General features: G+C 34.7%; 1 protein-coding gene across 4 annotated transcripts in view; it reads left to right on the plus strand.

Moving 5' to 3' along the window:
* Nucleotides 1-11339, plus strand: part of LOC140779695 (calcium-transporting ATPase 5, plasma membrane-type-like) — a 37342-nt gene extending 26003 nt beyond the window's left edge. For 3 of the 4 annotated variants that reach the window (XM_073124912.1, XM_073124910.1, XM_073124911.1), the window contains 14 exons: nucleotides 331-441; nucleotides 513-680; nucleotides 2324-2383; nucleotides 3793-3957; nucleotides 7689-7805; nucleotides 7901-7999; nucleotides 8077-8214; nucleotides 8527-8627; nucleotides 9136-9181; nucleotides 9291-9425; nucleotides 10093-10200; nucleotides 10277-10368; nucleotides 10761-10858; nucleotides 10962-11339. In XM_073124912.1, coding sequence (XP_072981013.1) covers nucleotides 331-441; nucleotides 513-680; nucleotides 2324-2383; nucleotides 3793-3957; nucleotides 7689-7805; nucleotides 7901-7999; nucleotides 8077-8214; nucleotides 8527-8627; nucleotides 9136-9181; nucleotides 9291-9425; nucleotides 10093-10200; nucleotides 10277-10368; nucleotides 10761-10858; nucleotides 10962-10993 — 1470 coding nt within the window. In that variant the 3' untranslated portion in view covers nucleotides 10994-11339. Of the gene's footprint in view, nucleotides 1-330; nucleotides 442-512; nucleotides 681-2323; nucleotides 2384-3792; nucleotides 3958-7688; nucleotides 7806-7900; nucleotides 8000-8076; nucleotides 8215-8526; nucleotides 8628-9135; nucleotides 9182-9290; nucleotides 9426-10092; nucleotides 10201-10276; nucleotides 10369-10760; nucleotides 10859-10961 lie in introns of those variants that run through there. The other variant, XR_012107387.1, reaches the window with a different exon arrangement.
* The last annotated feature ends 413 nt before the right edge of the window (nucleotides 11340-11752 follow it).

Here is an 11752-nt window from a genome sequence, read left to right on the forward strand (position 1 = left end):
TGGGGGGGTGGGGACATCAATTATTGATGTCCCCCGAGTCGGGTTTCGGCCGAAACGGCCGAAACCGCAGCCGAAACTAGTCAACTGGGATCGGGATCGGCCGAAACTGGGAACCTTGCTTCTAGGAATATCTTCCATATAGCATATTTTAAACTATAATTTAGTAGCCACTGTGGATGTTCAATGTCTTACTTTCGTGGACTCTGATGTTCAATATCTTACTTTTCTCCATTTTTACTTAGTCTTCCCAATGCAATTGGCATTCTATTGTGTGAATATCTTGGCGGTATTAAAATTTAAGATTATGGGTGTGACATTTTGTGCTCGCAGCCAGACAGGAATGTTCATATCCATTGGAAAGGTGCTGCTGAACTTGTCCTAGCTTCCTGTAATAGCTGGCTTTCTCTGGATGGTTTGGTTCAACCAATGAGTTCTGACAAGGTACAGGCTATCTAGTTTTGTTTTGCAAATCTATAGTCGTAATTTTGTTTCTAAGCTCCTAAACGTTGCAGGTGAATGAATATAAGCAAGCAATCGAAGATATGGCAGTATCTAGCCTACGCTGTGTTGCATTTGCATATCTTCCCTATAATCTGGAAAATGTTCCAAACGAGGAAGAAATAGAAAAGTGGGAGTTGCCTGAGGACGAACTTATTCTGCTTGGGGTTGTTGGAATAAAGGTGCCTGCTTAGATATGTATTTCTTGGTTTTGATCTTTGTTTCATTTTTGTGAGCATCTCACACTTAACTGAAACTTGTGAAAAAGATGTGACAGAAGAAACATGACATGATAAAGTCCTTCAAATTATAGGGTTGTGTAAATATGAATGTGAGCAAGATAAAATGCACAGGGAGAATACTAAAAAAAATTAAGTTCTTTGTGAAATGGTAATGTTTTCTGAATTCTGGTATCTACTTGCCATTATACTTCCCTTTCAGTGATTGTTGCTCATTTTAACTCTTTGGAGGTTGCTAAAAGTTGATTAGCATTTCCATCGTTCAGTAGTGTAATGTATGACCCAATTACTTTCTTAAGGGACAAGAAAAAATAAATTAGCAGCTAGTTTTATTGTTCAAGGACTTGGCAATAGAACTTGTACCATCGGAGAATTGTTCTTTTCTAGTGAACTGATACAAATAACCACTCTTAGGAAAGATATATTTTCTCTGTTGCACTTTTGAAGAAAGTTTAGTACCTTTCTAACCATTGAATGCACACAAGGGTTTGCAAATGCACATCCTGAGGTAAGAAGTAAGGAATTTGTCCTGCTTCATACTGCCATTTGCAGACACCAAGGTTGACTCAATGCACAAAAAGAAGTTAAAACTTTTTTAAAGTTCTAATCAAACTTGGTGTATTTGTGCGCGTGCATGCTTATTTGTCTGTGTTTTTCCAAGGTTGGTTGTGCTGAAGGGACACATCAATCTCCGGTTGGCATGCCTTCGGCACACCCTTGTGTACCTCTTGCACGTCTTTGGCACATCCCTAATGAATTTTTGAGAGTATTTAAGATGTTTTGGTATCTTCGACACAACAATCATTAGTTTTTATTTTGAATATATGTATCAAAGCCTACATTAGAATCTTTTCTCCATAGATAATATTGTAAGTGACCTATTTTATAAATATAACAATAGTCAACTAGAAACATAATTGAATACATTCATTAATTGACAATAATTAAATCAAAACCTTGTTGAATATAGTTAATCTAACACGTTCATATATCAAATTTGACTCAATTTGATATGAATTTGATATATTAATTTCAGATTTTTATGAAATTTGGGACAAAATTGGGGAAAACCTAATTATGCTGAAATTTTAGCTAAAAATTATAAAATTTAGTTTCAAATCCACTCATATGGATAATCTAATATGTTCATAACTTCCTATACTAATTTTGACTCAATTTGAATAATTTGGTGTATTAATTTTTTTATGTTTTTGAAATTTAGTGAAATTTTGGGAGAAATCACATTTTTCCTTTTCATTCCTACATTTTAAAGAGTAGTTTTGTAGATCTAGCACTAAAATGCTTGATCTGTTTAGAAAGATCCTTACGAATAATAAATCGAACAAATTGAGATAGATCTATCATTTGTAGATGCCAAATTTGTTTTTGTAGTGTGAAATAATAAAAAGTACGAAACCCGTGCGGACCAGCACAGTTCAGCACAAGGCTATGCCATTGGCATAGCCCGTTCAAGTGTCATGACATCATCAACACAGGGCATGCCGGAAGGCACGGTCATAATTACAATTCCCTAATAAATCTTTTCACTATAGCTATTTTGCTCAAATTTCTTTGTCATCTTGTAGGATCCTTGTCGTCCAGGAGTAAAGGATGCTGTAAAATTATGCTCTACTGCAGGTGTCAAGGTATCATCTCCATTGACTTGTTTTATATCCTATAATGCATTACATGCTTGTAAAGAGGAGTCTGCTAATAATCTGACCGCTGTCATGCTGCACTGAATTCTTTTGTTCATGTTCAGTGGTATGACTTCCTGATTTTCTTCTCCTGTTTTATTGCTTAAGGCTTATGTACTCTTTGTGCATGGTTTTGATCGGAAGTGCATTTCACAGAGATCTGTAGTTTTTCACAGTTTGCTTTCATAAAACTATTAATCTCATAGAAATTGTATGCTTGAATGTTATATCCATCCACTAAGTACTCAGCCTTTATCATAATAGTCTGTTTATATTCTATGCAGTTACTCTTTTGCCAGTAGTAATCAACAGAATGTTGTGTGATGTTTTCAAGCTTGTAAAGTATTTTCTTCTTTTGAAAAAAAGAAGTTAATCTTCGTTGTTCTTTATTCTTTTTCTTTTCTCTTTTGTCATTGAAAAAGAAATTTAGGACACTAGGTCTTATGTCTTATGTTAACTTTCTCCAATAGAGGTAAAAAGAATCTATATGAAGATTTGAGCACCAAATGGTTGAATTTTTTCCTATCATGCAGTTTATAATTTAGATCTCCAAAAATTTGGATTACAAAATGTTTGTTTTAGACTTTGTAATAGTCTATTTTGTCCAATTACTCTAAAAGTTTAAGTTGTTAGAGAAATGTGATTTTTATCATAATTTGCAGGATCGGCTAATCCTGATCCGGATCGGCCAAACCCAATCCCGATCCAAGCCCAATCCAAGCCCAATCCAAACTCTCTTTCTCTTTCTCTCTTTCTCTCTCTCTCACTCTTTCTTTCTTTTTTCTCTCCGTACCATATAGCCATTGTTTTTCTTATCCCAATCCAAGCCCGATCCAAATTCAGGACTTCTTGTCTAATACCATGTATTGGATTTCTTTCCATTTTTTTCCCCTTCCCTTTTGCTTTTGTTTTTCACATTCTTCTGCTTGAAATTGCAACCCAGCATTACAATTTTAATGTCTACTCCTTTGCTCTATCTTGTTTCTTCTTGATCGCAAACTAATATAAGCTGACTAGGTTACAATTAAATCTAACTTATCAATTCCCTTTAGAAGGTATACAATATCCACAAGTGAAAATTTTGAAATATTTCAATTTTTAATGATCAAACAACATTTTGGTAAATCATAGAAAATAGAGATGTTTAGGTACTCACTAAGACAATGATAGGCAAATAAGAATGAATATAGCTACTTTTATGAAGCATCACGATATGTTTTTAGAGATTGTTACCACATTATGTTTCAGGAAGAAATGCTTGTCTGTTTGTTTCTTACTTTCTTCATATTTAGAATTTCAGCTGTATAATGAATAAACTGTCAACCTTGATGCTAGACTTATTGTCCATTACCTTTTAGGTTCGTATGGTCACTGGGGATAATATCCAGACAGCTAAAGCCATAGCCTTGGAGTGTGGGATACTTGACTCTGGAATTGCTGCCACAGAACCAACCGTGATAGAGGGAAAAGCATTCCGTGCCATGCCAGAAGAAGCCAGAGTTGCAATGGCTGAGAAGATAACTGTATGTTAAACTTACCACAAGTTGTTTAGACTTTAGATGCATTGATTTCTTTCAAGCACTGAGTCCCTATAACATCTGACAACATTATTTACCAATAAACTATGAAATCCTTGTTTTACCTGCCTGAAAATACTACTTGCAGAAAATTTTTGGTTAGAGTTTTATACATGGATTTATATAAAGTTGTGAAATTTTCATCCTTGCCCATATATTCTCTTTTTCTGCAACTTCTAAAATTGCTGGCTACCTGCTCTTGTTTTCAGTTGAACCTTTTGTTTACCGGCTAATAGATAGACTAAAAGTCTGGTTTGTCCATCGGATTTGTGGGAATACTAGATTCATTTCATTTTAAAAGACCACAAAAAGGTTCTATACTTTATAAATTCTCAATATTGGTTATTTGCATTTTCTTTTATTGGTCATATAATGAAGTGCATAGAATCTGGATAATCTTCTACATTGATTTGTAATTTTATCCTTTTTCTAGTACTTACCACTTTAGTATTTTTTATGTCTTAATATTGCATTATGTTACGAACTGGTCTAATGCGATCCGCAACGGTTCCGAAACTTAGATCCTAGCTTGATAGCTCTCCAATTGCTATATGGATGCTAGGGTTAGTTCGTGGTATGAAGAGGGAGAAGTTGTTGTGGAAGAGGGAGGTTAGAGGCTGGAAGAGGGAGGTTAGAGGCTGGAAGAGGCCGACCAAAGACTTGGGCGGTGGAAGAAAGGAGGTGGGAGAGGACGCCAATGGCTAGAGTCAAGAGAGAAGAAGATAAGGGTAAAGCCAATTCTAATAACAAGATCATCATCTTCATACAACTCTAATTAGGATTTCCTCCACATATATATAGAGGCCTAGGGACTCCTCACTAAGTTAAACAACTCCAAGCAAATTCTAACAAATCAGTAATTAAGTTAAAACCCTAACAAACCAACAAAACTAATCTTCTTTATCTTCTCAGATTAACCCTTCGTTTCGTCGCAGATCGATTCCGAATTTATAAATATCAAAGTTGTAGATCTCGAGGTTGGCGACCTTATCTAACTGGTTTGATATTATTTGGATATGTGTAGAATATTCTACGAATATTTTCCCGAAACTGCCCAGAGATGAATTTAGTTAATTAAATAAAATCGTAATCTGCTAAGACTCTAACTAAACCAAATAACCAAATAAGATAATTAGACTCAATCCATTAACTTAATCTCCTTTTAATGTGATCCGATCTAACTCGGTTCACATCACATTAGGTCACCAAATGACTTCTTCATAAAGTCTCTCTAGAACAATGACAAAGTATCGGACATTGTCGTTGGTCATGTGAATTTGGGTCTTGATTCTCTAATATGGAGGCCTTATTTATGAACATAAGCACCCTTATTAAGACCAAAAACCTTTTGAAATGTTTTGATAACTGTTAAGTAACATACCAACAATATAACAAGCTTCCTCACATGCGTCCCTATATACTGTGTGCAGACAAATAAAAGGTGCAGCTTTGCACACTGCACAAGAATAAATAATAGAAAAGAGAGATTAAATGACATTAAATAAGGTTTAAACTCTAGACCTCAGGAAAACTAAGCTTTGATACCATGTTAGATAATCAATTAGCTTAAAAAAATTTATAAGCTATCATATAATGGACCAACAATGTCATACTTTTAACAATAACAAACCCCAATTATTCTAGGTCAAAGTGTAATTATCACTGACTTATTAGGAATTCCTTTTCAATCAGTTAACCTAATAAAGGATAAAGAGGTTGGAAAATTGATAAGGTAAATTGGTAAATTCATTTTTTTTAACCTTTCATACGGTTAATAATGTACAACATAATGAAACTATCATTCTTTATCAACTTTAGTTTTTAGAGTAGCTGACGAGTTAATATGTTATTAGAGCAGAGGTTCTGAGTTTAAATCTTATTAGGCTCATCTATTGTTTAAAATATAAAAAATTTATTCATTTATGTTGTATACTTCTTGGGCCTCTTAAAAGTGTCTCGACTCTTGAACCCAGAAGTGAAGGAGAGTGTTAAAGTATGATAAAATAAAACTATTATTCTCTATTAGCTTAAGTTTTTAGAACAGTTGATGAGTTAATACTCACCGCACAATTTTAAGGGCATCTTTGACATTTGTAATAAAGTCATCTTTTTGAACTTTCTCTAAGATATCATCATACTAGCTTCTCCCACCCTCCAATCCAAATGTGCATATGGTGGATAGGTGATATTCACCCCACTTAATACATCGTTTTAATTTTTTATTTTTCTTGTTAGCTCACCTATTACTCTAGAATCTTAAGGTATTTTAATGAGTCCAAGAAGTCAATTTAAACTAAACTATTGGAGAATTGAACCAAGTACCTCCTGCTTTGATAACATATTAACTCAAAATTTTGCTGTACTAGATTAAAATAACTAGCGAACAGTGATTGACACTGCTCAGTCTGTTGTAGTCATCCTCTCGATGTGCCCAACTAGCGAGTGTGTCATCTCCACCGCTTTCCCTTTTGCGGGCTGCTCTTCATCAAGGCCTGGGAGTGCCGACCTTCTCAAAAGAAAGGAGAGAAAAAATTGAACAACAAAGACAAATAGCTACATGCAAATTCTTGCCAATTAATCTAAAAGATTAAGCTATTAAAAATTGGTAGTCTTAATCTATATTCTAACATTCTTTATTGTGCCTTGTTTTGTATTCAATAAGCTCCCTTTCTTTCGACTAAAATAAGTCTTAACTTAAAAATTAAAAGACAACTAGGAATAGTTTAATGGTAATGTACTGTAATTGCTCTAGCTATTTTACTGTTACAATACAAGTTTTCTCAAACCAGAGATTGAAGACAACTAACATGAAAGTTGAGGAAGTAATGGTTCACATTAAATTACTGGAACGTTAAAATTAGACAAAGAGCACATCTCAATGAACTGACAATAAATAGCACTATAATAGATAAACTGTGGAATCCTCTTTAATGAGCAATTTTCAAATTGGTCGCTCATGGAAAATTTGAAGAAAAGTCAAGGGAAACTTTGAAAATGATCTTAGAGATTTTGATTTGAGAAAATTTGAAGTTATAATGTAAAGAGAACTTAACAATCATGATCATGGCCATTTTCTTATAACCTTTTTAATCTTAACTAAAATAAGTTCAGTTTGATGCACTAAAACTATTCTTCAAATGAAGGGTGAGATCTAGTTGTATATAGTCTATCTGTACTTAATTTACAGAATATCTTTACTTTCTCCATGCCAAGAGGAATTTCACAATCTATATATTACTTAAATAATGTCTCTTATGTGAATTTGACAGTATAATACTCTTAATGAATAAGATGACAACAAATTAGTGCATAGTAAATTAAATTATTGAATATCCATCTTAAGAACAAATCAAGTATTTAACTAACTTAAAGTAACTTCTAATAAGTTTTAACTATCCCTCACCCCTTACGTCCCTCCCTGCAGAAAATGATTAATAATTGCACCCTTATGCAAGTATTGACCTGCCAAATTTCAAATGAATTAATGTTTCTTGTTATTAACTACTAAACATCTTGTTTCTACTAGGTACTAACTTTATGGTGTCCTCTTACTTTTAAGAATCAATTGCCTCATCTTTTCCAAAAGAAAATCAGAATAGAAGTGTCTTTTTGTTCTACCTTCAGTCATATCTCATTCTAGGTAGCAATTGGATAAGATGCAATTACTCAATGTCCAGGTAATGGGACGCTCCTCTCCTAATGACAAACTTCTGCTTGTCCAAGCTTTAAGGAGGAAGGGTCATGTGGTTGCTGTTACTGGAGATGGCACTAATGATGCTCCTGCACTGCACGAGGTTTCATGCCTGTTTGTTTTGTTGAAATGCTGAGTACTAGTGTGAACTTTTGTCTTTCATATTCTTATGTATTCAAACTCTTTGTTGTTCTTTAGGCAGATATAGGCCTTGCCATGGGTATTCAAGGGACAGAAGTTGCAAAAGAAAGTTCAGATATTATTATACTGGATGACAATTTTGCCACAGTTGTTAAGGTTTGTTTTACATTTTAATGATCCATTCTGACTGGTAAAAAGCATGAAGATACTTAGGATTTCCTCACCTATTGTAGGTTGTCCGCTGGGGACGATCCGTGTATGCAAATATTCAAAAGTTTATCCAGTTCCAGCTCACTGTGAATGTTGCAGCACTTGTAATTAATGTGATTGCTTCTATGTCATCTGGTGATGTACCTCTAAATGCTGTTCAGGTTGGATACAATCTTTTCATGGATCTGGAGGCAAAGTTTCATGCCCCAGAATAAGTTTCTCAGATATAGTTTCACATATGCAATTGTCCTTTGAGTTTTACATAATGCAGCTGTTAAATGACATAATTTTGTGATTGGAATAGTACATTTGCTTTCTTTTGAAAGTACAAAAAATAATTTTATGATTTACTTATATTTCTGAATTTGACTACATGAAAATTTGTTAGAACATTCTTTATATTCCTTTTCTCTGTTCACTATTTTTTCCATTTATTTTTGTGTAATGAATTTAGCATTTATTCCCTGTAACAGCTACTCTGGATCAACCTCATTATGGACACACTTGGAGCTCTTGCATTGGCGACTGAACCACCAACAGACAAGCTTATGAAAAGAAACCCTGTTGGTCGAAGGTTGGGAAACCTTTTTCCTCTGCTGATCTATGAGAATTCTTGTCAGGCATATGGGTGCATTTTCTTGCTAAATTAAATTTCTGGTTCTTCTTATCCCATTGATATTTGTTTCAGGAATTATTTCTCTTTACATAGCCTGTTAGGTCATATGGAGCAAAGAAACTCTATCAGTTTGTCGGCGATGCCTTAGTGTAAATATAAAAGCCTATGTAGTTGTGTATCCTGTAAACCATACCCCAGCTATCAAGATTTCTCCTACTTTAAATATTTGAAAAGCATGTCTACCTTCTTGCTTGGTCCTTCCAATCATCTTTCTATACCCAGCAGGCTAGAAGGAAGCAGCTACATGTTGATTCAGACATGTTGGTTGACATTTGGTTGAGCTTTCATTTTCCCTGTCCAAACATGGCACTTAGGAGATGTTATTCTTCTTATATTATTGCAGATTCTTTTTGCTTAACCTGCACAATTTCTTCTGAATACTGATAATGATTCACTTACTCTGAAGGGAACCTCTCATAACAAATATAATGTGGCGAAATTTATTCATACAGGTGAATATAAATTTATATGTAGAAGACAAGCATGCATGCAGTCTTCATATTTGCAGACTGCATTTTTTAAAACCAGTTTCCTCATCTGATTTTATGAATGTAACTGCAGGCTGTTTATCAGGTGACCATCCTCCAAGTTTTTAACTTCAGAGGCAGGACCATACTACACTTGAACCATGAAAGTCGAGATCATGCTGAGAAAGTGAAGAATACCTTCATTTTTAATACATTCGTTCTATGCCAAGTATGTAAAATAATTTGCACTTCATGTCTTAATGTTAAACCAACATCTCACCACCAAAGAATTCATTTACATCTTTTCTTGGCATATTCATTCTTCATTTAAAAAGTCATCTGGCTTTGAGATCAAAAGCTTCTTAGAGCAAAAAGAATCTTAATTTAGCTGGAAGATCCTTTCGTCCTCATATCCACCATGAGAGTCTATATGAGGCATTTCTGGGACACTCACGTTATGAAAGATTTTCCCTTCCCCAATATATTTATTTCGATTTTGCCTATGTACACCCTTCAAAAATCCCTTATCTGCGTTTATATCCCTCTTCCCGAAATTGTGTACCCTAAAAATGGTATTCATGCGGATACCACTTAAAGTCCCTTTAGAATAAACTCATTTTTTTATAATTGATTCGATCCCTCAATCCAATTAGGGAAAACACCTAGAAAAGATTGCTTATTTGCGAAATTGTTCCTTGGATTTAGTTGCATTGCTATGTCACCCCATGAGATGTCTGACCATTTGTGTTGGTTCTGATGGGAGTCATTGTTTTGTATTAGCTTTTCATTCTACTTTTAAGATCCTTTTGTTTCTCATGGGATGCAGTGCTTTTTAAGTTAGATTTGTAAGCTTAAAATGAGATTTTTATTCTTTCATGACTTCTTTGTATTATTAGATCTTCAATGAGTTCAATGCTCGAAAACCAGATGAAAAGAATGTCTTCAGAGGAGTCACAAACAACAAGTTCTTCATGGGCATAATAGGGATAACCTTTATATTTCAGGTAAGTAGATCTTGCACAGGTGCTAAAAGTTTCTTTGTTATCTGTCATTCCAGTAACAAAGCTGCTCTTTTGGTAGGTCTTGATTATCGAATTTCTTGGGAAATTTACTTCAACTGTGAGGCTTAACTGGAAGCTGTGGCTGGTTTCAATTGTCATTGGCCTTGTAAGGTATGAGTGTATGACCTTAATTGTTCTCTTTCAGCCACTAGTAATCTTGTTCCTTATGTGTCTTGAAATAAAACTATGAAGTTTAACATTTGTTGAACACCATAATCATTCCTGGAGGAGTTCTATTATTCTCCCTCAGTTTCATGGTTATGTATTGCACCTTCAGCTGTGTCAGTTGTGACCTGAAACTGTTAGCAGTGGGAATTAAAAAAATGAACCACGATGTTAGTATCGAAGCCCATCCATAGGAGCAATGTTAGCTCTTGACTGGAAATTATCCTCACAAGTTTAGGTTATTTAGCAACAATCTTAAGTTCCACTCAAATAAATTCTCATTTTTAACCTGCTTCTTCACATTTGGAACGAGCCAAAATGATTTTCTCTTATTTCAGTTGGCCTCTTGATCTTGCGGGAAAGCATATTCCAGTCCCCAATATTCCTTATCTGGAATGTTTCAGCCGGTGTTTTCGCAGGAAGAATCCATCCCAAGGTACTCTTTCCTGCACAGGGCAACATAACGTCAAGCACTTTGTATATCAGGAACAAAAAATTATTGGGTTAGATCAACTTGTTCATGTATCTCACTCTTGCAGATGAAGAAGCTGAGAGGCTGGAAAGCACATAGAGCTGAGATGGAGCAGGTGGACAGTGTGAATATGTTGCTAGCTAACAAGTTGCTATGAATTTCGTAACATACCGACGGTAGCCGTACGCCTAATTCCGTATGTTGGTTGAGCTTTAATATGCAGCTGATATCAGATAGATACAAATGTAAGTACAAGTACATGTTTTGTACTTGTAACAAACACCTAAACTGAGTTTCGAGTTCTTTCAACAATTAATCATGAGAATTATTGTTAGTATCTATATAAATCTTATGAGCAATCTGTTGTCAGAATTGCCTAAAGGCTGGTCGTTATTTGTAAACATGCTTTATCTTATAATGACATAACATCTCCTGTGGTTTTTAACTGGTTACCATTGCTAAGCTGTAATCGATGAATTTCCAGTGCAATCAACGAAAAATATTGAACGCAGGTGAGTCGAGAGCAGTACAAACATACATTGTGTTGGAATCAAGAGCTTGACATTCTTTTTGCTCGACTTTAAACCATTCTAATATTGGATGAATTTGGCATTATGCATGCAGATTTACTACTTATAGCCATTTTACATGTACTCAACTCAAAATTGTTATTCGAGGAGAATTTTCTCAGGACTCTGTAGTTTATCTACAGTAAATGAATGTTGTGTTTTGAGCTCATGGGATCATTAAGCTAAATCTCATGATTCTAATATGTTCTTTCCTAGATTAGGCATGGACTACAGCAGTTGAGTCTCATGCAGGAAGGTAAGCATTCTTGTGGAAACTGTATACGATTTA

This window comes from Typha angustifolia, chromosome 15 (assembly GCF_048772165.1).
Source record: "Typha angustifolia cultivar Huaian chromosome 15, ASM4877216v1, whole genome shotgun sequence".
NCBI lineage: Eukaryota > Viridiplantae > Streptophyta > Magnoliopsida > Poales > Typhaceae > Typha > Typha angustifolia.